The following is a 27,822-nucleotide window of genomic DNA, read 5'->3' as shown; positions in this document are numbered from 1 at the left end:
TCACTAAATCTTGTCCGGCTTTTGCAACTTCGTGGACTGTGGCCCCCCAGCCTCCTCTATCCATGAGATTCTCCAGGCAAGCCTACTGGAGTGGGTTGCCGTTTCCTCCTCCAGGGGATCTTCCCGACCCAGGGATGGAACCTGGGTCTCCTGCACTGCAGAGGGCAGGAGGAAGCAGACCCTATTCTTAGGACTGCTGTGAAGAGGGGTTTCCTGTCTGTCCGTCCGTCCGTCCATCTGTGCGTCCCAGGGGCCCTGGGCCTCAGGTGTGCACAGGTTGGGAAGCAGGGGCGTTTACTGAGCAAAGATGAGACAGGCAGGACTTCTGCAACCAGTGCACCCTCAGCCCACAGGGAAGTCAGGGAGGGCTTCCAGAAGGGCCGCCTGATGGGGAGAGCCTGGAGAGCATGTTGATGGGGAGCAGCGAGCAGCGTAACGGGGTGGGTCTGGGGTGGGGCAGGGATTAAGGCTGTTAGGAGGAAGGGCTGTGTTCCCAGGGCCGCTGGGAGCCCCAGAGTGTTTCAGGGCCGGTCCCATGGGAAGGGATGAGGCCCAGCAGGGTGCAGGAGGGGCGACGGGGGAGCTGAGGCAGAGGAGAGGCTGTGCACAGGACGCCCTCGCGGAGCCAGCCGCCCTCCCCGAGCCCCTCCCCACTCTTGGCCGGGCCGGTCACTTCAGGGCCTCAGGGGCATCGCCAGGCTCCCCTCCCTCCAGGCTTCCCTGGTGTTTCTTTTTTGGGGCACAGGCTGCCGGAGCTGAAGGTCCACCTCACTGGGGTAAATATTTAATAGTCAGAAGCACTTTCTAAAATGGAAAGATGGAGCTGGGCCCAGGAGGCCTGAGGGCCCGGGGCGGGGTGGGCAGTGGCACGCCCGAGCCCACTGCTTGCCTGGGGGGCTGGAGGGGCCCCCGTGTGTACACAGGACGGTGAGGGGCCGCGCTGGGCCCCCTCCCCCGAGAGCCCTGTGGGAGGGACTTGGCCGGTACATCACGCCCAGGGCAGGCCCCCCACTGCCGCCGGCAGAGGCTGGCTCTCCACCGCCTTAGCTGGTGAACCACCAGGAGCCCTGGGAAGGATCCCAGTTGGGCTCCTGCCTGGACACAGCACCGGATGTGGGTGCCCACCGCCGAGAGGACGGCCAGGGTGCAGAGCGGGGAGGGCCAGGGCCGGGACGCCTGCAGCGCGTGTCTGCGTCTGGGCCCCTTCACGGCGGCTCAGCCCCACCCTCCGTTCTCAGTGCGGGTGGGCGGCCCTGCAGGTCGGGCCCCGCTGGGCCAGGGCAAGACTTCTGTGTTTGCGGCTCTAGCCGAGTGGCCTCCCACCCCATGCTGATGATGGGCCGCCTGCACTGGCTCCGGGTGGCCTCCTCCACAACGCCCTTGACCCTGGCTGATGCCCTTGTCCCCAGGAGCCACCAACCTTGCCGGGCCCAGCTCAGGTGGGAAGGAGATGGCCTCCCACTGGGCGCTTGGCTGCAGGACCCCATGGGGCGGCTCCCCCCAGGGCAGTCCTTGCTCCTGGGAGGCAGGCGCACCTGCGGGCTTCTCTGTGACACACCACCCGGAAGGGCACGCTCGACCCCAGCCTCCTTACCAGCTGACTAGCTCTCAGCTGACCCCGGGCCTGCCCCACCCCTTCCCACGGGGCCTCCGAGGAAAACCTAGGAGTCTGGGTGGCAGGGGTCGGCGGGCACATGCCTGGCAGCCTGCATGCCGGCCTGGAGATGCCCACAGGCCCTCCTGCTGGCCCTGCACCTGCCTGGCCACCTGGAGCCAGGGGACCGGCAGGCGGGGTCCCTGAGTGCTGGGGCGATGGCAGGTCCTCACTCAGCGTGCTTGTCTGCTGGGGGGGCCAGGCACACCCCTCAGAACGGATGCCAGCCCAGAGGTGGGGTGAGGGGCAGCCCCCGGACCCTCGCCCCAACTGGGTCACAGCGGTGCTGACCCAGGGCCTTGCCCCTTCAGCTGGCTCCCTCCCTTCTCTCCCAGCACTCCAGCCAGCGCCCACCTCCCAGGGGCGGTTGGTGCTGGCTTCTAGGGGACAGACCAGGGTCTGCGCCAGCAGGGGGCTGGGGCTGAGCAAGCAGCAAGTGTCCACGCTGGAGTCTGGGGAGGGCCTGTCATGGGGTGGGGAGTGAGGCTGGAGGAGGTCCAGCCTGCAGACAGCACCGCACTGGGGCTCAGGCTGCTCGGGTGGGGAGGCTGGCCACACCTTTGCGAAGGTCCAGGGCAGGGCAGGTGGTGGGGGCAGCTTGACTGGCGCGGGGCACCCCGGCTCTGGCGGGGAGGCAGCGGGGTGCGCTGCTCTGCGCCAGCACCCGGCCCTCCTTCCAGCTGAGTCAGCCCGCCCGGAGGCGGCAGCCTGGTGGGGCGCCAGGCAGGAAAGAAAGAGTCCACAGGTGAGAACCGTGTGGGCCGGCGGACGAGGCGTGCTCGCGGGCCAGCAGGCCGAGCTGCTTTTCGCACAGCCAGAGTCGTTTACGACCGTGAGGTTTTTGTGGGGTGGGTGGGGGGTGGCCAGGAGCGGCCTACATGCCAGCCTCCCTTGCGGCCTCTCACCCTTGTCCCGGGCAGTGCCAGCCTCCTCAAGCTGGCTGGAGCCTTCTGAGCGGCCGGGGCCGTCCCTGCCATCCCCCGCTCTTAAGGCTGCTCTCGGCTCCCCTGTTCTGGGGCAGCCTAGCCCTCCAGTGGCTTCTTCCGGTGACTGCTGCCCTCGGTTCCCCGAGGCCGCCCCAGCCCTGTGGCCACTGACACTGGTGGGTGTGTCTGGTGGGGGCGCGGGTGCAGGCTGACCCTTCCTAGGGCTGGGCCTGACCCCTCACTGCCCTTGCACCCCTACTGGGCCCCTCAGCGGTGCCGGCCTGCTCCAGCCTGCTTGTGGGGTGCAGGTGCCCGCAGCCAGTGGGCCCCGCCCCCGGGACTGTGGGGCGCAGGGCGGGGCGGCCCTGGGACCCAGCAGATAGTACAGTCTGCGGGCCTGCCGGGGCCTGCTGGGCCTGCCCCGGCTCAGGGCAGGGCCTGGCAGCCAGAGCCCCCGTCCTCCCGCCCCCTTAGGGGTCCCCGGGGGCAGGGAGTCCTGGGGGGCGGAAGGTGAGGCGACAGGAGCTGGCAGGCCGGGCAGGCGGGCTCCGGGGAGCAGGGGGCTTCCGCAGGTGCTGCTCAGCCTCTTATGTCCAACGACTGCGGGAGGCTGGGAACGATCGCTGGTTCCAGGGACCCCCACGCCCAGCTAGCTCATCAGGTGCCCTGGAACTTTGGGTGCCGGGTTTTGGCTGAAGGGGCTAGAGGGTGGCCGGGGTCAGGCTGCCCTCGAGGGGCTTGGCCGGGGGGCAGTGGCCAGGGCCACCGTCCCCAAGGTCACTGGCCCAGGCCACGGACGGGCTCCGTCTGCCCTGCTCTGGCCTTTGTGGCCCTGGCCGTGGAAGAGGCTGGCTGTGCCCTGGGCGGGGGTCTCAGCAGAGCCTGAGGGGCCGTGAGGCGCTGCCCTCCCAGAGGGAGCCATCCTAGTCTGTCCCGGAAGGGCCTCCGTCTCTCCCCGGCACCCCGGCCTGCCAGCCCCCCAGCCTCTGGCCCAGGCCGGTGCCCAGCCTGCCTGGATGGTCCTGTGTGACAGCGAGTCTTTCCACACAGCAGGAATGGACTGGGCCGGGCCAGGCCAGGGCAGGGCGGTGGCAATGACTCACTGCATCCCTGAGCGTGCTGGTGTTTCCTCCCCCAGTCAGCTGCTCTGACTGGGGGGGCGCTCTGGGGGAGGGGCGGGCCCCCCTGCTCCTGAAACTGAGCGGGAGGGGCCTGGCCCAGCTGTGGGGGCCTGTGAGGGGGCCCGCCCAGTCCCTCTGGGCGGGGAGAGGTCTTGGCTGACTCTGGGCTGGCTGGGAAGGGGGCATGAGGGCGGGGCCTGAGGGCGCGGTGTGGAGGGGAGGAGCCTGGAGGACAGACCCAGGGAGCTGGGAGTCTGGATCTTCACTTCGGGGCAAGTTGGGAGGACGTCTGCCTCGGTAAGCGGCTGAGCGGTCTTTGGTACCCACCCTCTGCCCCCTGCCCCCTGCCCCCTTCTGAGCTCAGCCCTGGGGGGCCCAGGCACCCCTGCAGGGTGGAGGGGGTGACTCTGGGAGGAGGGTGGCAGAGCTGGGCTGGGCATCTCCATCGCCATCTCCTTGAGTCTGCCTTCCTCCAGCCCAGCTGATGCTGGAGGGGCAGGCTGGTCAGGTCCTGGTGGCCAAGGGTCACCATGGTCAGCATGGCCGTTTCAGTCCCAGAAAAGGCAGACCCCCAGCTGGGCTGTGTGGCTGAGGGTGGGTCCTTCAGGTGATGCTTTGGTGCGCTGAGGGCCTGGGGAAGGGGAGGGGGCTTCAGCCAAACTTACCTGCAGGTGCCGGGCAGGCCGTGGGGGCCTGCGGCAGCATCCCAGGGTCACATGGCACTGGGCACCTGGGTGCTGGCCTTTCAGCCTGGATACAGTCAGACTTGGCCTGCTGGGCCTGCTGGGCTGGGTGGGAGGGTCCAGACACTGCTTTCTGCTGCCAGGCCCGTGCAGCTGCTGGTCCAGGAGCCGCCTTCAGGCCTCCGAGCGTCCAGGTGCAGAAGGAGATGCGCTGAGCTCACCTGCTGCCCCTCCTAGCCCTTGAGACCCCGCTGCACCCTCAGGCTGGGCGGGACTCGCCGTCCCTTCCTCCACCCACCTACTCCCGGCTCTAGCATTTATTATGCACCTACTGCATGCCAGTGTTGGTGACAATGTTCCAGGAACCAGGAACTGGGCAGTGGCCAGAGATGATGACAAGGTGGCCAAGCTGGCCAGTGAGATGACAGTGAGATGGCAGAGGAAGCTGCATATGAGGACAGAGGTCGGGAGAGAGGGCTGGGCTGGAGCCCAGCTCCAAAGGCCCAGGGAGGGCACCCGTGTTGGTGGGCCAGGCAGACAGCCAGGCTGGAGAGGGTGACCTGGAAGCTCGTGGCAGCCGGGGCTGCAGTGGAGGTGGCTGTGGGCCGGGGGGACCGAGGGCTTCCTGCAAGCAGAGCCGAAGCCCAGGCTGCCATCCCGGGCAGCAGACCTCTCTTGAGAAATTCCGGGGAGGCAGGGCGGGCCCTCAACTGCCTGTGGGCTTTGCTTCAGAAAGTCTGGCGGTCTCATGACAAGTCAGCTGCGCTCAGCCCTTTCCTCCTGACATTCCAGGGTGGGGTGAGGTGGGGTGTCCCAGGCACCCCTGTGGGCACTGGGCTCCCAGCCTGAGGGCAGCGTCCCCTGTGGAGGGAGCCTGGGCCAGCCAGGGGCTCCCCTGGGGCTGTGCATGTTGTCCACACACACACCCGACATGGGCATGAAGACCCCATGAACACACGCCCCCAGGCTTGTGAACACACACACACGCACCCCAGGGGTGGACACTCAGCCACTATCAAAGGCCCTGCTGCTGCCGCCCTCCTTCCCTTGGCACTGGCAGTCCCCGGCCCTACCGCTGTCCGAGTAAACTCGCCCCACACCTGGCCCACCTGGAGGCTGGAGCTGGGCTCCCGGGGCGGTCAGTCGGGGTTCTGTTTATGAAACCTGCTGCGCCCATGAGTGGTCCTACGCTGGGCCCCCTAAGACCTGCCCCCTGGCTGGGGCTGGTGGGAGAGTCCCCAGGTCAGTCCGGGGCCCCAGGGACAAGGTGAGTGTGGGGAGTCATCCAGGTGGACGCCCCCTTTCTGCAGCTGTCCCCCAGCCAGCATCGGGCTGCTCCTTGGCTCTGCCCGCTCCACAGATGCTTCCTGGAGGCCCCACCCCAGAGGATTACCATTCTTGGAAGTGAAGCTTTTCTGATGATGTGTTGCCCACCCCCTACCCCCCAAGTCCCCCAGCAGGTAGCGTTTGAGGCCGTGGACTAGTTAGGGTGTGTATGTAGCCCAACCCGGGTGCTGGGGCCACGGCCGGGCCTGAGCCCTGGGGAGGAGGGGACAGGCATTGGGCGAGGCAGCAGGTGCCAGCAGCCAGACCGGCTGGGCCTGGCTCAGCGAGTCACCTCCACATCCTCCTCTGCAAAGTGGGCTTTGGTGACCTTATGTTATCAGTCTTTATTCCAGGCGAGTGCTGGGTCTGGGCTCTCCGCCGGGTCAGGCCGGCTGCCGGGACTCCTCGCGTGCACTCAGGGTGCGGGGGGCCACAGGACACAGGGACTGGCAGGACAGAGCTCGGGGCTACAAGGAGGCCTCCTCTCCCCTCCGTGGGGGCAGGTCCGAGGCTGGCAGGGCTGCTGGCCACTTGGCCCTGGGGCAGGCAGGATTTCCTCCTTCCTGTTTGTGCGTCTCTGGGTTGGGCTCCAGCCAGCCTGGGGTTCTGCCTTAAGGGGTGCACAGGGACCCAGAACTTACAGCCCTGCACCTTCCCACCCGCCTGACCTTGGGCTTGGCCTGTGCTTGCCTCCCTGAGCCTCCCTGAGCCCCCACTTTTGGTTCCTACCTCAGGTACAGGGCTCTTGCACCCGGGGTCGGGGCGGGGGGACGGATGGGGGTGGGGGTTATTGTGAGGGCGGGGGGGGGGGGGAGGATGGGGGCGGGGTTATTGTGGGGGCGGGGTTATTGTGGGGGCGGGGGGCGGATGGGGGCGGGGTTACTGTGGGGGCGGGACTAGGCCAGCTGGGACCTCAACAGCAGGAGCAGCGCGGGTCCAGCCCAAGCTGGGCAGGCTGAGCCTCCCTGCCCCCAGGTTCCCGGACCCTCAGGTTCTCCCCCCGCCCCGCTCCGGCCTTTCCCTTCAGCCTCCAGCCTCCCCGGGAGCAGGTCCGGGGGTACAGCTTCTCGGGGCCTGGGGGATCCCCACCTGACTTTGGGGCCGTGCACCGCAGCGCCCAGCCCAAGGCCCGGCTGCACACCGCCTGGGGTCCCCCGCCTCCCGTAGCCGTAGCCGCGATCCGGCTCTGGGCGGGCCGCCGCCCGCGCCCCCAGGGACACGCCTGCCAGCCCGGCGCGGAGGGCGGTCCCGGCCTTGTTTTGCTGTGACTCAGAGAAGGTTGCGGGCTGGGGGCGGCCTGGCTGCCTTCCTGGGCGGGTCCGCGCAGCTCCCCGCCCCTCTGCCGGCGCCCTAGCCCGGAGCGCGGGGCACAGGGAGCGGGAGGCCACCCAGAACGGGCCAGGCCAGGGACCCCGGGCCGGGGCGCGGCCACCCTTGGCCTTCCCCCGCCGCATCCAGTCCCGGAGCAGACCCAGCGCGCCCACTTTGGGGATGGGCCGGACGGGAAGGGAGACTGCGGCTGGACGGTGCGGGGTCCGCTGCCCTCGCCCTTGGCTTCCGCAGGGCAGCGGGCTCGGCGGGGAGCAGACCTGGGTCTCCTCTTCCCGCGGGCGGCCTGGAATCCGCCGGGACCGGCTCCCACCTCCCCGCCGCGCCCCGACCTCTGCATCCCTCTGGTTCTCCGTGGGCATAGTAGCTCTCTAACATCCGGGGAAGTCAAGGCTCAGAGTGGGACGGGCTTGCTCGGGTGACACGGGCAAGTTGGCCAGAGAGGAAACGCCAGAGCTGCACTCCCCCCAGGCCTGGGCGTCCCCCGCGGGCTCCATGGGGACAGGGACGCGCTGGGGACCAACCCGTGGGACAGGGGTCCCCGCCTGCTCCAAGCCCTGCTGGCGGGGGTTGGTGGGAACTCCGCGGTTGGCAGGTGTCGCCTCCTCGCCAGCAGTGCGTGCTCACCCAGGGAGGGTTCTCTGAGCCCGGCTGGAGTCTGTAAGATCCAGAGCGCTTCTCCTGGAATCTTGAGTACAATTCAGGGAGTGCTGGGCCTGCAGGCGCTGGTAGACCGGTTTTAAGGAGGGGTTTTGATCGCTGAATCATCACAGGACTATTTGCATAGCCGGTTTCTCCTGAGCGATGTTGGCCCCGGTGTCTCTAGGAGTATGTCCAATTCCTCTGCATTTTCAAGGTTGCTGCTGCTGCTACCGCCAGTAGCATTTCCAAGTTTATTGGCATACAGTTATAATTTCCTCATTTCAATGTTATGTAGAATTGAAACATTTTTGGGGAAAAGGTACAAGTCATCGGTGTGTCGGTAGCTAAATGCCTTCTCCCAAGGGGGACGCGCTGGTGTAAGCAGCACCGCAACCCCCTCCTGAGGCCTCTCCCCAGCTGGTCTGCCCCCTCCCAGAGGAATCCATCCCTAGTGCCTGGCAGTTGTAAGTTTTACATTTAGCTCTGTGATTCATTTTGACTTAATTTTCCCACATGCTACGAAGTAAGCGTCCAGGTATCCCCCCCCCCCCGCAAATGCATATCCACTTGTCCCAGCACTGCTGTTGAAAAGACTATTAATTTTCTATTGGAATATTTTGGCTGCTTTGTCAAAAATCAATTGATCTTACAAAGCATGGGACTATTGTAGACTTTCTATTCTTTTCCTTTGATATTTGTGTTTATATCCTACTGACTTGGTTCTGTTGGGGGTCAGAGTAAATACCTAGCTGACTGTAAATGGTTTAAATTATTTTTAATTTATTGAGATATTTAAACGGGCCAGCGCTTGGTCCATCTCAGTGAAGAGGAATGCGTGCCCTGCTCCCGCCAGGTGGCGTGATCTCCAGGGGTCAGTGTGGCCTGTGGGGTGACGGGGGGGCCAGTTCTCTTCTTCCCTATTTTGTTTCGGAAGGTTATCGGGCACTGAGCGGAGTGTTAGAGTCTCTGTCTTCAATGTGAATTTATTTCTCCTTTCAGTTTTTCCAGTTTTCAGTGTTTTTTGCCCCTGTTATTAGGTGTATACAGACGTAGATTTTTTTTGATGAATTGTGCCCTTTATTATTATTATGAAATGATTAGTTTTTAAGATGATTATTATTTTGAAATGATGAGATATGTTTCTTTTCTTGCCTTGTGGCACTAGTGGTAAAGAGCCTGCCTGCCAATGCAGGAGACACGTGTTCGATCCCTGGGTTTGGAAGATCCCCTGGAGAAGGAAATGGTAACTCACTCCAGTGTTCTTGGCTGGAGGATTCCCATGGATAGAGACGCCTGGCGGGCTACAGTCCACGGGGTCTCAAAGAGCCAGAAACAACTGCGTGACTGAGCCTGCGTGCTGCACACCCCATGTTGTCTTGTCTTCTCCATTTAAGGGCTTCCCTGGTGGCTCAGCTGGTAAAGAATCCACCTGCGATGCGGGAGACCCCGGGTTGATTCCTGGTCGGAAAGATCCGCTGGAGAAGGGATAGGCTACCCACTCCAGTATAGCTGGCTTCCCTCATGGCCCAGCTGGTAAAGAATTAGCCTGCAATGCGGGAAACCTGGGTTGAATCCCTGGGTTTGGAAGATCTCCTGGAGAAGGGAAAGGCTACCCACTCCAGTATTCTGGCCTGGAGAATTCCACGGACTGTATAGTCCATGGGGTGGCAAAGGGTCAGGCATGACTGAGCAACTTTCACTTCACTTCTTTTTATTTATAGTCCATTTTGCCTAGATAGCATGTAATCAGGGTTGGTTTTTAAATTTCATCTGACAATCTCTACCTTTTTGATTGGAATTTTGAGTCCTTTTATATTTAATATATTGTCAATACGGGCGGCTTAAATCCTACCATCTTGCTAGTTGCTTCCTAATTTTATTCAGTCCATCCTTTGCTCCTCTTCCCCTCATCCCTTACCATGTTTTAGAGTTACTGAAGTATGTATACATAGCTTCCCAGGTGGCACTAGTGGTAAAGAGCCCCCCTGCCAGTGCAGGCTAGACCTAGGAGACGTGGGTTTCATCCCTGTGTCAGGAAGATCCCCCGGAGGAGGGCACAGCAATCCACTCTAGCATTCTTGCCTGGAGCATCTCATGGACAGAGGAGCCTGGTAGGCTGCAGTCCATAGGGTTTCACAGAGTCAGACAGGACTGAAGCAACTTGGCGTCACACACACACACATGTATATAATTGCTTAATAACATATATTGCATATATAAGTATAAAGTTCATATTTATAAGTTGATATGTATTTATACATTAAATGTATATAATTATATATTAGACAAATATTAATGTAAATTATACACATACGTGTATAATTATATTAATGTAATTAATGTAAATTACATACATTACACATATAATTATACATATAACTTGTATATATCCAAACTATATACATTCTTGTATATACAACTTATTCTGTATGTATATATACAATAATACGCTCGTATGCATTGTGTATGTACATCTATGCATATTTTATTATTTTGCCATTTATATTAATGTATATTTTACAAACATACATTTTTAGTATCGTATTTTATTTCGCTGTTGGCCTGTTAGCTACACATCTTTTTCATCTTGACGGCTGCTTCGTGGTGTACACCACGTATTTCTTATTATCACAGTGTGTCTTCCGGTCACGGGACACTCGCTCGTGTGTGATGTGAGAGCTTCACAGAAGGAGCGTCCGTCCCCAGCCCCCCCCTTCACGGTGTAGTTGTCGTGTGCCTTACTCCTGCAGACGTTGGATTCTCTGTTTTACTGTTTACGCAGTTGCTTGCCTTTTCCTTTTGCAGGTCTGCTCAGGTGTGATCTGCACACCATGAGCCTCACCCCCTGTAAATGCACGACTCAGTCGTTTCAGTAACTCTACAGAGCTGTGCAGCCAGCACCCTGTCCGGTTCTAGAACATTCCCAGCACCCCCAGTTCTCAGGAGCCCGTTTGTAGCCCGAGCCTACTCCCACTGGTAGTCCCTAGCAGTTACTTAATTCTGCTAAAATATAGAAACTGATCCAACATATATCCTTCCCCTTCTTTTTTGCTGTTATTGCCGCATATATTACATCTATATGTATTATAATCCCAACAATATGACTGTATGATTACCACCTTTTATGGGATGTTGCCAGATTATGGCCCGTGCACCGAATCCGTCACGCTGCTTGTTTTGAAGGTGGAGTTTTGTTGGGTCACAGTCGTGCTCGTTCATTTGCATGTTGTCTGCAACCACTGCTGAGCGACAACCGTGGAGCTTCGAGGAAGACCACACGGCCTGCAAAGCCTGAAATGCGTGCTGTCTGACCTGTCACGAGAGAAGTCTGCAAACCCCTGCTTTATACGGTCATATCTTTTAAAGCAGTTAAAAGATGGAATGAGGTATATTTATAGATATCTCATTGGAAAGATGTGTTTGCTGCATCTTTTATATTTGCCCACATAGTGACCCTTTTCTGCATTCTTCATTTCTTTCTGTAGAAACGGGCTAGTACCTAATACCGGTTCCTTTAGCATTTCTTCTAGGAAGACTGGCAGTGAATTCTCTTTGTCTTTGTTCTTTTGCAGATGTCTTTGTTTTGCCTTTATGTTTGAAGGATACTTTACTAGATGTGCAATTCGTGTTTGACAACATTTCTCTCTCAGCGATTTGAGCCTATCGTTCCACTTTTTCCCGGCTTCCATGGTCTTGGATAGTAATTGCACTGTGCCACCGTTAAATACGACGGGCCACGTTTCCTTGTTGCTTTCAAAATTGTCTCTTTCTTGTGAACGTTCTGATGTGATTCTCTAGGTCTGGGTCCCTTTGTGTTTATCCTGCTCGGCTTTGTTGAGCTTCTGAGATCTGTAGATTGTTTTCAGCCATTATTCTCTCAAAAATTTTTTTCTGCCTCTCTCTTTTTCCTTCTGAGACTTCAGCTACACATAATTGGCATTCTTAATGTCATCCCATGGGTCTCCGAGGCTCTGTTCATTTTCCTTCAATCCTTTCCCCCTTGTTATTCACACTGGTTTTTGTTGCTCAGTTGCTATGTCCAGCACCTTGTGACCCCACGGGCAGCAGCGCCCCAGCTTTGCAGGCCATGTGATCCTCCTCGCAGCTCCGTGGCTGCCCCAGCTTTGCAGGCCATGTGATCCTCCTCGCAGCTCCGTGGCTGCAGCACAGCAGTGGTTGTGAACAACATGTAAATGGATGAGCAGACTGTGACCCAACAGAACTTCACCTTCAAAACAAGCAACAGGACAGATTTAGTGCACAGGCCATAATCCGTCCTCCACTATTTCTCAGTTTGTTCAAAATCATGTCCACTGAATCATTGATACTATCTAACCATCTTATCCTCTGTCGTCCCCTTATCCTTTTTGTCTTCAGTCTTTCGCAGCACCAGGGTCTTTTCCAATGAGTTGGCTCTTCGCATCAGGTGGCCAAAGTATTGGAGCTTCAGCCTTGGCATTAATCCTTCCAATGAATATTCAGGGTTGATTTTCTTTAGGGTGGTCTGGTTTGATCTCTTTGCTGTCCAAGGGACTCTTAACAGCCTTCTCCTGCATCACAATTCGAAAGCATCAATCCCTTGTACTCAGCCTTCTTTATGGTCCAACTCTCACATCTGTAAATGACTACTGGAAAAACCATAACTTTGACTGTACGGACCTTTGTCAGCAAAGTGATGTCTCTGCTTTTCAATACACTATTTAGGGTTGTCATAGTTCTTCTTTCAAGGAGCAAGCATCTTTTATTTCATGGATGTGGTCACCGTCTCCAGTGATTTTGAAGCCCAAGAAAATAAAATTTGTCACTGCTTACACTTTTTTCCCTTTTATTCACCAGGCCATGGTACCAGATGCCATGACCTTAGTCTTTTTAACGTTGAGTTTTAAGCCAGTTTGACTCTCCGCTTTCACCCATATCACGAGCTTCTTTAGTTCTTCTTCGCTTTCTGCCGTTAGAGCGGTTAAATTGACTAATTTCTATTAATATACAAGTGTTTTTGTTGTGGTTGTTTTTTCTGACTGCACCACAGAGCTTGCAGGATCTTAGTTCCCTGACCAGGGATTGAACCTGGGCCCTAGCAATGGAAGTGCTGAGTCCTGATCACTGGGCCACCAGGGGATCCCCCTGATTTACCAGGTTTTCACTTCCTCTATCATCTCAGCTCTGCTATGGAGTCTCTCCAGTAAACTTTCAACTCCAGAATTTCCAATTAAAAAAAAAAAATTCTGTTTCTTTATGACTTTCTTCATCAAGCCATGGTCATCATGTTTTTCGTTAATTCTGCAAACATGTCCTGCTTTACTTTTTTGAACAAATGCGTGACTCTTGCTCTGGAGTCTGTGCCAAATGCAACTTCTGTGGACATTCAAAGACAGGCTCCATGAGCCGTTTTTCTTCCTCACTAAAGATCATGCTTTCTCGTTTCCCTGCACGGTATGTACTTTTGTGTTGGATACTGGACGTCATACTTTCCATATTATAGTAACTCTGGATTCTGATTCCTTATCAGGACTGTAATTACTGTTTTGTTTGTGTGTTTGTTTAGTAACTTGCTTTGACCAAATCTGCGAAGTTTACCTACTCGATCCATGCACCTCCGTCCCGGCTCCCTGCTTTCAGACCCGGTCTCGATGCCTCCCCAGCTCAGTGACTGTGGGTCCTCCCCTGACCTTTGCTTGTGCTCCCAGACCCAGTGTCCAGGGCTACCCCACCCGTGTGTCCACAGCCTCTCCTGGGCCCCTGCCCCCAGCTCCACCATCCGCTCCACCTGCTGGCAAGGCTCCACTGACTCAGCCCTCCCTTTGCAGTGTCCGGTCGGCAGCTGCAGCCTGGAGAGCCAGATGCAGAATCCGAGGAGGAGCGCTCGGTAAGTGAGGTCCGGGAGGGTGTGTGCGCGCTCCTGCCCACTCCCCCCACCCCCCCACCCCCGGTCCCTTCCTGGAATTGAGCAGAGCCGAGTGGCTGAGGGTAGCCTGAGCTTCTCTCCTCCTGCCAGGTGACTGCAGAGCCGGGGCCCGAGCTCATCCGTCCCCGGCCACAGGGCTCCTCGCCTGTCTACGAGTACGTGACTGAGGGCGACGGCTTCAGACTCCCGGTAAGCCCCCTAGACGGACCCACACAGGCCGAGGGAGGGCGCCGCTGGGAGAGGCACAGGCGGCCACACCGCCTCTGGATCGCACCATGTGGACAGCTGTGTCTGCTCAGCCATCTCCTCTGCGCTTGCCCTGGGGCCCTCCCTTCAGCCAGCCAAGACACGGTAGAGATGGCACACATATGTGCAGGTGGGGAAGAGATCTCATGCCCCCGTGTGCGATGGGGCACAGGACATGTGCACACACGGCTCTCTGGCGAGGAGACACAGAGAGGGTCTTTGCAGCCACCTCTGGAGGTGACTGCGTTAAGCCAGCAATGGTGGGCTCCCTAAAAGGACTCGCTCTGGCGCTGCTTCGTCTCTGTCCCCTCTACCTGTGGACGTGGGGGCTGGGCCCCCTGGGAAGCGTCAAGGCCCAGAGCTGCCTTCCCCCAGAGGAGCCTGGCTCCGCTTGCACACGGCTGCACCCTGCAGGTTCTGGGCAGGTTCGGGCATCTGGGCCCCCCGAGTGCCTCCTGTCCCCTGGGCTGGGGCAGGTCGGTCACCTGCTGTTTGTTGCTGCTGCAGGAAGACGCGCCGAGGAGGCGGAGGTCCTGGTGGAAGCGGGACTCAGGGGACTCGCGGACGCTTTCCAGGATGAGCCGCCTGGAGGTGGGCATGTGGCGAGTGGACGTTGGGGTGGGCACGGGCCAGCACCTGACAGGGGCTCCAGCCAAGGAATCCAGGGCCAGAGTGAGATGTCGAGAAGCAGGAAAGCTGGCAGGGTGCCCTAGTGCTTTGGGGAAGGGTGTGCCACCTCCTTCATCAGGCCAGGGGGCGGGGCTCCGGAACGCTGGTCCAGGCCTCCCAAGACTCAGAAGGAAAGGTCCAGACCACTGACCAGGTGGACCCAGGTGCCCAGACCTCAGTGTTCCCACCTGTGCAGTGGGTCTGGCCACTGCCTGTTACATCCAAGACCACAGGAGGAGCTGGGTTCTCTGGGCTCCTGGGGAGCCAGGCCAACCACTGCCTGGCAGCCTGTTCTGTCACTGACAGTGTCTTCCCCAAGGCCAGCAACTCCAGGGCTCTCCCAGACCCCGAGGATCCGTCATGTCTGAGCTCAGGCCCGTCATGCCGTTCTTGGCATTCTCCCAGGCATTGTACAGGAGGTGGTGATCAAAACCATCCCCAAAAAAGAAACGCAAAAAGGCAAAATGGTTGTCTGAGGAGGTCTTACAAATAGCTGAGAAAAGAAGAGAAGCTAAAGGCAAAGGAGAAAAGGAAAGATATACCCATCTGAATGCAGAGTTCTAAGAATAGCAAGGAGAGATAAGAAAGCCTTTTTAAGCGAACAATGCAAAAAAATAGATGAAAGCAATAGAATGGGAAAGACTAGAGATCTCTTCAAGAAAATTAGAGATACCAAGGGAACATTTCATGCCAAGATAGGCACAATGAAGGACAAAAACGGTATGGACCTAACAGAAGCAGAAGATATTAAGAAGAGGTGGCAAGAATACACAGAAGAACTGTACAAAAAAGATCTTAAAGACCCAGATAATGACTGTGGTGTGATCACTCACCTAGAGCCAGACATCCTGGAGTGTGAAGTCAAGTGGACCTTAGGAAGCATCACTATGAGCAAACTAGTGGAGGTGATGGTATTCCAGTTGAGTTATTTCAAATCCTGAAAGATGATGCTGCACTCAGTATGCCAGCAAATTCGGAAAACTCAGCACTGGCCACAGGAGTGGAAAAGGTCAGTTTTCATTCCAGTCCCAAACAAGGGCAATGCCAAAGAATGCTCAAACTACCGCACAATTGCACTCATCTCACACGCTAGCAAAGTAATGCTCAAAGTTCTCCAAGCCAAGCTTCAACAATATGTGAACTGAGAAATTCCAGGTGTTCAAGCTGGACTTAGAAAAGGCAGAGGAACCAGAGTTCAAATTTTCAACATCTGCTGGATCATCGAAAAAGCAAGAGAGTTCCAGAAAACTATCTCCTTCTGCTTTATTGACTATGCCAAAACCTTTGACCATGTGGATCACAACAAACTGTGGAAAATTTTTAAAGAGATGGGAATACCAGACCATCTTATGTGCCTCCTGAGAAACCTGTATGCAGGTCAAGAAGCAACAGTTAGAACCAGGCATGGAATTATGAACTGGTTTCAAATTGGGAAAGGAGTACATCAAGGCTGTATATTGTCGCCCTGCTTATTTAACTTATATGCAGAGTACATCATGCGAAATGCCGGGCTGGATGAAGCACAAGTTGGAATCTAGATTATAGGGAGAAATTTCGATAACCTCAGATATGAAAATGATGCCGCCCTAATGGCAGAAAGCGAAGAAGAACTGAAGAGCCTCTTGATGAAAGTGAAAGAGGAGAGTGAAAAAGCTGGCTTAAAACCCAACGTTCTAAAAACAAAGATCATGACATCCAGTCCCATCACTTCATGACAAATAGATGGGGAAATAATGGAAACTGAGAAATTTTATTTTGGGGGGCTCTAAAATCACTGCAGATGGTGACTGCAGCTGTGAAATTAAAAGACGCTTGCTCCTTGGAAGAAAAGCTATGACCAACCTAGACAGCATATTAAAAAGCAGAGACATTACTTTGCCGACAAAGTCTGTCTAGTCAAAGCTATGGTTTTTCCAATAGTTGTGTATGGGTGTGTGAGCTGGACAGTGAAAAAGGCTGACCACTGAAGAATTGATGCCCTTGAACTGTGGTGTTGGAGAAGACTCTTGAGAGTCCCTTGGACTTCGAGGAGATCAAACCAGTCCATCCTAAAGGAAATCAGTCCTGAATATTCACTGGAAGGACTGATGCTGAAGCTGAAACTCTAATAATTTGGCCAGCTGATGCGAAGAATTGACTCATTAGAAAAGACCTGATGCTGGAAGCGATAAAAGGCAGGAGAAGAAAGGGATGACGGAGGATGATCTGGCTGGCTGGCATCACCGACTCGATGGACATGGGTTTGAGCAAGCTCTGGGAGATGGTGAAGGACAGGGAGGCCTGGCATGCTGCAGTCCATGGAGTCGCAGAGTCGAACATGACTGAGCGATTAAACAGCAACAACAAACGGCCCTCCTTGGTCTGAGCGCCAGCTGAATATCACCTTGTAAGTGATCAGCACTGGCAATGAGGTGATGATGAACGGGGAGCCCCTGCAGGAAGCCTTGGCCACGTGCGGGCAAAGACTCTTCCTCTGCTCAGCAAGCCCTGCTGGGCCTGGACGGTGGGGCAGGGTGCTCCTGAGCCCTGGCAAGCAGGGACACGGACCAGGGGAGGCTGCTGTCAGCAGAGGTGGCAGCCGCCGGCCTCCCCCAGAGCCGGACACAGTGGCCCAGGTGTGCTCTGGGGTCGCAGAGGGCTCTGGGGTCCCCGGGCTTCAGAGGAGGCAGCCCCCAGCACCTACCCCCGTGGTGGGGAGAGGCCCATGCTCACCAAGGCCCTGCTGTGCTTTCAGTCCACGCAGGATGGGACAGAAGTGACACTGAAGACGGACGTGGAGGCTGGAGCCAGCGGCTACAGTGTCACGGGCGGTGGGGACCAGGGCATCTTTGTCAAGCAAGTGCTGAAGGACTCGTCAGCTGCCAAGCTCTTCAGCCTGAGAGAAGGTGCCACGGGCCCGTCCCCAGTTCCCCACGGTCCCATCGGGGGAGGGGGATGGGCCCCAGTGGACACAGGGTGGCCCCTGGGAGTGTCCCTTTGGTCCCATTGGGGGAGGGGGATGGGCCCCATTGGACGCAGGGTGACCCCGGAGAGTGTCCCCACGGTCCCATCAGGAGACGGGAACTGGCCCCAGTGGACGCAGGGTGGTCCCTGGGAGTGTCCCCACGGTCCCATTGGGGGACAGGCCCCAGTGGACACAGGGTGACCCCTGGGGGTGTCCCCATGGTCCCATTGGGGGAGGGGCCCCACTGGACGCAGGGTGGCCCCTGGGAGTGCCCCATGGTCCCATTGGGGGACGGGCCCCAGTGGATGCAGGGTGACCCCAGAGAGTGTCCCCACGGTCCCATCAGGAGACAGGAACTGGCCCCAGTGGACGCAGGGTGGTCCCTGGGAGTGTCCCCACGGTCCCATCGGGGGACAGGCCCCAGTGGACACAGGGTGACCCCTGGGGGTGTCCCCATGGTCCCATTGGGGGAGGGGCCCCACTGGACGCAGGGTGGCCCCTGGGAGTGCCCCATGGTCCCATTGGGGGACGGGCCCCAGTGGATGCAGGGTGACCCCTGGGGGTGTCCCCATGGTCCCATTGGGGGAGGGGCCCCAGTGGACGCAGGGTGGCCCCTGGAGACCTCTCAGCCATGTCAAGGCTGGGGCCAGTCTCTGTGCTGAGCTCTCTGCCTGAAAATGAGGGGCTCCTATCCACTGGAGGCTTAGTAAACGGGAGGGGTGGGCAGCCTTCCACTCACACCCCCTGTGGGCCCCTCCTGTGAGGCCCTGGAGGGCGGGGGCACTAAAGCACCAGGCCACTCTGTCTTTGTCCAGGGGATCAACTACTCAGCACAACGATATTCTTCGACAACATTAAATATGAAGATGCTCTCAAAATCCTTCAGTACTCAGAGCCCTACAAGGTTCAGTTCAAAATCAGACGGAAGCTTCCTGCCGGAGTGGCCGAGCCTGGCCCGAAGGTCGGCGAGGAGCAGGTGAGCGCCCCGGCCCTCAGGGCTTGGCCCCTGCTGGCTCCTCCCCACCCCTTCCAGTCCCCGGAGCCCAGGGCCTCCGCCTCCCTGTTTGGGGCCAACAGGTTCGCTCTCCCTGTTCTAGGACCAGGATGTCGCTGACGGGTGCACGGAGACCCCCACGAAGACGCTGCAGGGTGACGGAGACCAGCAGAGGCTCCTCCCCACACCCAGGGAGGGCAGGGGCCGGCGAGCCCAGCGGGAGCGGCTTTCCTGGCCCAAGTTCCAAGCACTGAAGGGCAAACGAGGGCCCCGGAGGTCGCACAGCTCCTCGGAGGCCTACGAGCGGGGGCAGGGGCCCGACCTGTCTCCCGCAAGCACAGACACAGAGGCCCGGCTCCCTGCGGAGGAGCAGGCCCAGGAGGAGGAGCCGGGCAGCCAGCGGAGGAGACGGTTCCCCAGCCTGAGGCTCAGGGTGGGCTCAGGGAAGGGCCCGTCGGGCAGGGGCGACCAGGGCGGAGCAGGCCCAGCTGAGCTGCTGGAGGACGCAGGGCCCTCGGAGGCCGAACAAGAGGCCATCGGGGTGGCTGAGGAGGCTGAGGGGCCCAAGGAGCCTGCACTGCCTGGCCAGGGACCCACAGGCGACGGGGCGGGCCCCGCACCCAGACTGCGAAGGAAGAAAACACAGGCCAGGGGCCCGCAGGAGACTCTTGCGGAGGAACAAACAGAGGCGGGGACAGCCCCAGGCGAGACCAGGGAGGGAGCCGCGGAGGACACTCAGGGGCCACAGCTGGGCACTGCCAGGCTGTCTCTGAAGGGCTCCGCAGACCAGGGCACCTACCAGAACGGCCAGCCAGAATTCCGCATCCGCATAACCAGCTTAAAGACACCCAAGTTCAAGGTGGCCAGAGAAGGAGTACCGGAGGAGGCAGAGGGCACAGCCCCGGTGCGCTGGGGAAGTTGGTGGACACGGGTCTCTACCGACCACTCCAGGGCCACGGGTGACGACGAAGGGGACACAGAGTCACAGACGATGACGAGACCACAAGAAACACAGCGGACAAAACGAGAGGGAGGAGGAGAGGAGGGCGCGGAGCAGAAGCAGGGAGATGACAGCAAGGGAGGGGAACAAGAAACGGAGGAGACGGAAGGAAGGACAAGAATCCTGAAGTTCAAGCTGCCGTCATTCGGGTGGTCACCAGCCAAGGAGGGAAAAGGAGAAAAAACGACACAAATTCAGGAAACAGATAAACAAAAACAAACCAGCGTCACAGGAGGGACTATAGACGTCGAGGAAAAGGGTAAAGACGGTCACGGCAGAGACAGCAGGTTCAAGTTCAAGATGCCGTCCTTCGGCGTGTCGGCGCCCAGCAAGGCCGTCGAGGCCGCCGTGGACGTGTCCCTGCCCAAGGCCCAGGCCGAGGCGACCCTGCCCTCGGTGCAGGCCGACGTCAAGCCCGGTGAGGTCCGCGTGGAGCTGCCCGCGGCCGAGCTGGAGGTCAAGGCCGCCGAGGTGGGCGTCAAGCTGCCGGAGGGCCACCTGCCCGAAGCCGAGCTCAAGGAAGGGGCGGCGGGAGTCGGGATCAAGGCCCACCTGCCCAAGGTGCAGATGCCCAGCGTCAAGCTGCCCAAGGTGGACATCAAGGCCCCGCAGGTGGACATCAAGGGGCCCAAGCTGGACCTGAAGGGCGCCAAGGCCGAGGTGGCCGCCCCCGACGTGGAGGTGTCGCTGCCCAGCGTGGAGGTGGACACCCAGGCCCCGGGCGCCAAGCTGGAGGGCGACCTGTCCCTGGGGGACAAGGAGGTGGCCGCCAGAGACAGCAAGTTCAAAATGCCCAAGTTCAAGATGCCGTCCTTCGGCGTGTCGGCGCCCAGCAAGGCCGTCGAGGCCGCCGTGGACGTGTCCCTGCCCAAGGCCCAGGCCGAGGCGACCCTGCCCTCGGTGCAGGCCGACGTCAAGCCCGGTGAGGTCCGCGTGGAGCTGCCCGCGGCCGAGCTGGAGGTCAAGGCCGCCGAGGTGGGCGTCAAGCTGCCGGAGGGCCACCTGCCCGAAGCCGAGCTCAAGGAAGGGGCGGCGGGAGTCGGGATCAAGGCCCACCTGCCCAAGGTGCAGATGCCCAGCGTCAAGCTGCCCAAGGTGGACATCAAGGCCCCGCAGGTGGACATCAAGGGGCCCAAGCTGGACCTGAAGGGCGCCAAGGCCGAGGTGGCCGCCCCCGACGTGGAGGTGTCGCTGCCCAGCGTGGAGGTGGACACCCAGGCCCCGGGCGCCAAGCTGGAGGGCGACCTGTCCCTGGGGGACAAGGAGGTGGCCGCCAGAGACAGCAAGTTCAAAATGCCCAAGTTCAAGATGCCGTCCTTCGGCGTGTCGGCGCCCAGCAAGGCCGTCGAGGCCGCCGTGGACGTGTCCCTGCCCAAGGCCCAGGCCGAGGCGACCCTGCCCTCGGTGCAGGCCGACGTCAAGCCCGGTGAGGTCCGCGTGGAGCTGCCCGCGGCCGAGCTGGAGGTCAAGGCCGCCGAGGTGGGCGTCAAGCTGCCGGAGGGCCACCTGCCCGAAGCCGAGCTCAAGGAAGGGGCGGCGGGAGTCGGGATCAAGGCCCACCTGCCCAAGGTGCAGATGCCCAGCGTCAAGCTGCCCAAGGTGGACATCAAGGCCCCGCAGGTGGACATCAAGGGGCCCAAGCTGGACCTGAAGGGCGCCAAGGCCGAGGTGGCCGCCCCCGACGTGGAGGTGTCGCTGCCCAGCGTGGAGGTGGACACCCAGGCCCCGGGCGCCAAGCTGGAGGGCGACCTGTCCCTGGGGGACAAGGAGGTGGCCGCCAGAGACAGCAAGTTCAAAATGCCCAAGTTCAAGATGCCGTCCTTCGGCGTGTCGGCGCCCAGCAAGGCCGTCGAGGCCGCCGTGGACGTGTCCCTGCCCAAGGCCCAGGCCGAGGCGACCCTGCCCTCGGTGCAGGCCGACGTCAAGCCCGGTGAGGTCCGCGTGGAGCTGCCCGCGGCCGAGCTGGAGGTCAAGGCCGCCGAGGTGGGCGTCAAGCTGCCGGAGGGCCACCTGCCCGAAGCCGAGCTCAAGGAAGGGGCGGCGGGAGTCGGGATCAAGGCCCACCTGCCCAAGGTGCAGATGCCCAGCGTCAAGCTGCCCAAGGTGGACATCAAGGCCCCGCAGGTGGACATCAAGGGGCCCAAGCTGGACCTGAAGGGCGCCAAGGCCGAGGTGGCCGCCCCCGACGTGGAGGTGTCGCTGCCCAGCGTGGAGGTGGACACCCAGGCCCCGGGCGCCAAGCTGGAGGGCGACCTGTCCCTGGGGGACAAGGAGGTGGCCGCCAGAGACAGCAAGTTCAAAATGCCCAAGTTCAAGATGCCGTCCTTCGGCGTGTCGGCGCCCAGCAAGGCCGTCGAGGCCGCCGTGGACGTGTCCCTGCCCAAGGCCCAGGCCGAGGCGACCCTGCCCTCGGTGCAGGCCGACGTCAAGCCCGGTGAGGTCCGCGTGGAGCTGCCCGCGGCCGAGCTGGAGGTCAAGGCCGCCGAGGTGGGCGTCAAGCTGCCGGAGGGCCACCTGCCCGAAGCCGAGCTCAAGGAAGGGGCGGCGGGAGTCGGGATCAAGGCCCACCTGCCCAAGGTGCAGATGCCCAGCGTCAAGCTGCCCAAGGTGGACATCAAGGCCCCGCAGGTGGACATCAAGGGGCCCAAGCTGGACCTGAAGGGCGCCAAGGCCGAGGTGGCCGCCCCCGACGTGGAGGTGTCGCTGCCCAGCGTGGAGGTGGACACCCAGGCCCCGGGCGCCAAGCTGGAGGGCGACCTGTCCCTGGGGGACAAGGAGGTGGCCGCCAGAGACAGCAAGTTCAAAATGCCCAAGTTCAAGATGCCGTCCTTCGGCGTGTCGGCGCCCAGCAAGGCCGTCGAGGCCGCCGTGGACGTGTCCCTGCCCAAGGCCCAGGCCGAGGCGACCCTGCCCTCGGTGCAGGCCGACGTCAAGCCCGGTGAGGTCCGCGTGGAGCTGCCCGCGGCCGAGCTGGAGGTCAAGGCCGCCGAGGTGGGCGTCAAGCTGCCGGAGGGCCACCTGCCCGAAGCCGAGCTCAAGGAAGGGGCGGCGGGAGTCGGGATCAAGGCCCACCTGCCCAAGGTGCAGATGCCCAGCGTCAAGCTGCCCAAGGTGGACATCAAGGCCCCGCAGGTGGACATCAAGGGGCCCAAGCTGGACCTGAAGGGCGCCAAGGCCGAGGTGGCCGCCCCCGACGTGGAGGTGTCGCTGCCCAGCGTGGAGGTGGACACCCAGGCCCCGGGCGCCAAGCTGGAGGGCGACCTGTCCCTGGGGGACAAGGAGGTGGCCGCCAGAGACAGCAAGTTCAAAATGCCCAAGTTCAAGATGCCGTCCTTCGGCGTGTCGGCGCCCAGCAAGGCCGTCGAGGCCGCCGTGGACGTGTCCCTGCCCAAGGCCCAGGCCGAGGCGACCCTGCCCTCGGTGCAGGCCGACGTCAAGCCCGGTGAGGTCCGCGTGGAGCTGCCCGCGGCCGAGCTGGAGGTCAAGGCCGCCGAGGTGGGCGTCAAGCTGCCGGAGGGCCACCTGCCCGAAGCCGAGCTCAAGGAAGGGGCGGCGGGAGTCGGGATCAAGGCCCACCTGCCCAAGGTGCAGATGCCCAGCGTCAAGCTGCCCAAGGTGGACATCAAGGCCCCGCAGGTGGACATCAAGGGGCCCAAGCTGGACCTGAAGGGCGCCAAGGCCGAGGTGGCCGCCCCCGACGTGGAGGTGTCGCTGCCCAGCGTGGAGGTGGACACCCAGGCCCCGGGCGCCAAGCTGGAGGGCGACCTGTCCCTGGGGGACAAGGAGGTGGCCGCCAGAGACAGCAAGTTCAAAATGCCCAAGTTCAAGATGCCGTCCTTCGGCGTGTCGGCGCCCAGCAAGGCCGTCGAGGCCGCCGTGGACGTGTCCCTGCCCAAGGCCCAGGCCGAGGCGACCCTGCCCTCGGTGCAGGCCGACGTCAAGCCCGGTGAGGTCCGCGTGGAGCTGCCCGCGGCCGAGCTGGAGGTCAAGGCCGCCGAGGTGGGCGTCAAGCTGCCGGAGGGCCACCTGCCCGAAGCCGAGCTCAAGGAAGGGGCGGCGGGAGTCGGGATCAAGGCCCACCTGCCCAAGGTGCAGATGCCCAGCGTCAAGCTGCCCAAGGTGGACATCAAGGCCCCGCAGGTGGACATCAAGGGGCCCAAGCTGGACCTGAAGGGCGCCAAGGCCGAGGTGGCCGCCCCCGACGTGGAGGTGTCGCTGCCCAGCGTGGAGGTGGACACCCAGGCCCCGGGCGCCAAGCTGGAGGGCGACCTGTCCCTGGGGGACAAGGAGGTGGCCGCCAGAGACAGCAAGTTCAAAATGCCCAAGTTCAAGATGCCGTCCTTCGGCGTGTCGGCGCCCAGCAAGGCCGTCGAGGCCGCCGTGGACGTGTCCCTGCCCAAGGCCCAGGCCGAGGCGACCCTGCCCTCGGTGCAGGCCGACGTCAAGCCCGGTGAGGTCCGCGTGGAGCTGCCCGCGGCCGAGCTGGAGGTCAAGGCCGCCGAGGTGGGCGTCAAGCTGCCGGAGGGCCACCTGCCCGAAGCCGAGCTCAAGGAAGGGGCGGCGGGAGTCGGGATCAAGGCCCACCTGCCCAAGGTGCAGATGCCCAGCGTCAAGCTGCCCAAGGTGGACATCAAGGCCCCGCAGGTGGACATCAAGGGGCCCAAGCTGGACCTGAAGGGCGCCAAGGCCGAGGTGGCCGCCCCCGACGTGGAGGTGTCGCTGCCCAGCGTGGAGGTGGACACCCAGGCCCCGGGCGCCAAGCTGGAGGGCGACCTGTCCCTGGGGGACAAGGAGGTGGCCGCCAGAGACAGCAAGTTCAAAATGCCCAAGTTCAAGATGCCGTCCTTCGGCGTGTCGGCGCCCAGCAAGGCCGTCGAGGCCGCCGTGGACGTGTCCCTGCCCAAGGCCCAGGCCGAGGCGACCCTGCCCTCGGTGCAGGCCGACGTCAAGCCCGGTGAGGTCCGCGTGGAGCTGCCCGCGGCCGAGCTGGAGGTCAAGGCCGCCGAGGTGGGCGTCAAGCTGCCGGAGGGCCACCTGCCCGAAGCCGAGCTCAAGGAAGGGGCGGCGGGAGTCGGGATCAAGGCCCACCTGCCCAAGGTGCAGATGCCCAGCGTCAAGCTGCCCAAGGTGGACATCAAGGCCCCGCAGGTGGACATCAAGGGGCCCAAGCTGGACCTGAAGGGCGCCAAGGCCGAGGTGGCCGCCCCCGACGTGGAGGTGTCGCTGCCCAGCGTGGAGGTGGACACCCAGGCCCCGGGCGCCAAGCTGGAGGGCGACCTGTCCCTGGGGGACAAGGAGGCGGCCGCCAGAGGCCGCACGTTTAGAACTGAAGATGATGTTAAAATCCATGTCAGGAAACCGCATTTTAAGTTTCCAGCATTGTTTTCTTCACCAGGGAAATCTTTGAGAAGTTCTACCCTTGTTGAAGGTGATCCTCAGCTTTCTTTGCCGTCTAGTGTGTCTGATGTGGATCCCGCCTTGCCGGATGTTTCTAGCCATAAACTGTCCCTGCCGTGTCCCCGCGTGGGGTGGCCTGGTACTTCCTCAGGCAGCCTTGATGTCAGCAGTTCTCACGCTGAGTCCTCTGCGGTCCCTCCGGAGGCAGTCACTCTCATCAAGTACCAGATGCCTGTTCCCGACGCCCCACATTTCCCTCCAGAAATCCCCTCGTGTTCCCAGGATGATAGAGAAAGTCCTGCCACTTTGCCGCCTGACGAGAGCTTTCCACGCCCACCTGGTAGTCCTGCCGGCCCTGTGGACCCCCTATTTCTTGCATCTTATGGTCGGGTGACTTTTCCTAAGTTTCATCGACCAAAGTTTGGGTTTTCTAGCCCAGAAGCAGCAGATTCTGCGGTGGATGTTCAGGCTGCCGAGCGCCCCCCTGCCCTGTGCCTCCCCAGCGATGCTCAGGGGCTGGACTCTGCTCGCGGCCTGCCCTTGGCAGATCGCAGCCAAGAGCACGGGTCTGGGGATGTCTCAGCCGGCCTGCCTCATGGTGAGGGGACGGCCCAGTCACCAGGAGACCCCCTCCAGCCGTCGTGCAGAGCTTCAGCTGTGGACGCCCCGACGGAGAGGAGCACAGCCGCGCCGGGGGGCTGGTTCAGGATGCCCGCCCTCCACTTGCCCATCATCCGGCGCCCCGCCAGGGAGAAGGGGATGCCTGGGGCACCGAGTCCCACGCCTGCTGCCCATGCATTGGGGGAAGAAGGGCCAGCTCTCATCAAGGCTCAGGGGCCTCTGGGGTCAGAGGTGGAGGCGCCTGAGCCCCTGGAGCCAGCTGAGAAGAGCACGTCCCATGCAGGCGTGCTAAAGATAAACCTAGATGGCAGAGGCTCAACACCGCACCTGCCTCCTCCAGGGGCACCCCCTGCGGGCCTGTCCACTTCTGAGGTCAGGGTCCGCCCGGGCGAAGGCTCCCTTCCACTTCAGATGCCCAGCGGGGCACTTTTGGAAACCGAAGCTCCTCCTGCTGGGCCTGCAGGCCTGGACCTCGCCAGGGGAGAGGGGAGGACGGAGAGATGGTCCTCCCAACCTGAAGGCCCCGTTAAACTGAAGGTGTCCAGCACCGACGGGCCATCCCAGGTTTCTGTGGTCAGCGTGGGTCAGCCCTGGGAGGGCTCCGTGGTAACTGTCAAACTGCCGAGGCTGAGCATGCCGAGGTTCGCCTTCCCTGACCCCGGATCGGAGGCAGACGTCTTCATCCCCGCTGTGCGGGAGGTGCAGTGCACAGGGAGCAGCCTGGATGACGCCTTGCGCACAGAGAGCGTGGGAGCTTGGGGTGCCAGCATCCTGAAGGCCGGCCCTGGGACCCCCAGGGAGCAGCCTGTGGCCTTTGACCTCTCCCCGGAAGCTTCCAGGGTCCGAGTGCACATTCACGGCGCTCGGGGAGAGGGCACCAGGGTCGGCATACATGGCGGGGTGATGGCAGAGCCAGCCGACCCCTCGGGACCCGAGGCCGTTTCCACCCAGATTGTGCGGGAATCAGAGATCCCTGCGTCCGAGATCCAAACGGCTTCCTATGGATTTTCATTGCTGAAAGTGAAGATCCCTGAGCCCCCCACGCAGGGGAGGGTCCAAGACTCCCGACTGACAGGGGGTTTGCAGGAGGCTTCTGAAGACACTGCCCCTGGAACAGACCCTGTTTCTGGAGACCTGCAGCCAGACACCGGAGAACCATTTGAAGTGATCTCGTCCGGTGTCAGCATACCCAGAGGGCCAGCACTCACCACCAACCTGTACTCTGGCCACCCGGGTACGGAGAGCTGCTCTGACGAGGAGCCCGCAGAGATCCTCGAATTTCCCCCAGAAGAGGACAGCGAGGAGGCAGCCGCGGGCCTGGCCGAAGGAGACCAGGCTCCAAAAGAGAAGCCAGAAGGTAAGAGGTCTTCCGGTCTGTTCCGGTTTTGGCTTCCCAGCATCGGTTTCTCTTCTTCCTCCGAAGAGACAGGTGCCGACTCCAAAGATGAAGCCCACGGACCAGCCCCCGCCCAGACCCCGCCTGAGGCAGAGCCTCCCAAGAAACCCGAGAAGGCCGGCTGGTTCCGATTTCCCAAATTAGGGTTCTCCTCCTCCCCCACCAAGAAAAGCAAGAGCTCGGAGGAAGAGGCGGCTCCGGCAGAGCAAAAGCTCCAGGAAGAAGCCGCCACCTTCTTTGATGCCCACGAGAGCTTCTCCCCCGAGGACAGGGAGGAGACGGTGCCGGGCGCTGGGGCCATGGTCACATCCAGGGCCAGGACGGAGCTCATCCTGCTGGAGCCGGACCCGGGGGCCCTGGTCGAGCCTGCGCCTGGGCCCGCTGCCCAGTGAGGATGGAAGGGGAGGCTGTGCCCCGCGCCCCGCATGTGGACGCGAGTCTCCGCCGTGACCCCCAGAGTGGAGGATGAAGCGGAGCTGGCTGCGAGCAGAGGGGCCCCTGCCCCCGGCCCTCCCGAAGCTGCCTCCCAAAGCTTCAGGAGGGTCCCAGGCTCCTGAGGGGCCTTATTAGACACATGTTACTCGAGACACCTGCCTACAAGCCCCTCGAAGACACGGTTGCTGCTTCCTGGTGAAGGCTGTTTCCCTGTTTCTGGCAGAGTCTGCCACAGTCCAAGAGACCCTCTCCCTGCCCGCTTAGAACCAGCCCGCTCTTCACGGGCCGTCTCGCCACGGCGAGCCTGGGATGCTTTGAGTGATGCTGCCCGCGCTGGGCTTGGGGCAGCAGACCACCGAGGTGGCCTAGGCATCCGTCCACGAGCTCCCACCAGACGTCCGTGGGTGCCCACTTGCCCGCCAGTGCCCTCTCTGGCATGCGTGGCCCCCAGCCCCTCAGTGTGCCTGAAGATGGGACCCACTTGGCTGCTCCCTGGACACCGAACGGGCTATAAATAAAGCGCTGCCCCCTCCC

General features: G+C 61.0%; 1 protein-coding gene across 1 annotated transcript; it reads left to right on the top strand.

Moving 5' to 3' along the window:
* The first annotated feature begins 817 nt into the window (after positions 1-817).
* Positions 818-27,822, top strand: AHNAK2 (AHNAK nucleoprotein 2). Its single transcript, XM_061394176.1, has 10 exons — positions 818-927; positions 1,260-1,439; positions 3,055-3,090; positions 3,904-3,998; positions 13,489-13,547; positions 13,677-13,775; positions 14,340-14,423; positions 17,236-17,386; positions 18,261-18,421; positions 18,543-27,822. Exons 1-10 carry the CDS (start codon positions 818-820, stop codon positions 27,243-27,245), a joined length of 9,678 nt encoding a protein of 3,225 aa, XP_061250160.1. The 3' UTR covers positions 27,246-27,822.

This window comes from Bos javanicus, chromosome 21 (assembly GCF_032452875.1).
Source record: "Bos javanicus breed banteng chromosome 21, ARS-OSU_banteng_1.0, whole genome shotgun sequence".
NCBI classification, from domain to species: domain Eukaryota; kingdom Metazoa; phylum Chordata; class Mammalia; order Artiodactyla; family Bovidae; genus Bos; species Bos javanicus.
The sequence above is the reverse complement of the archived record's forward strand: the minus strand, read 5'-3'. Positions and strand labels throughout refer to the sequence as shown.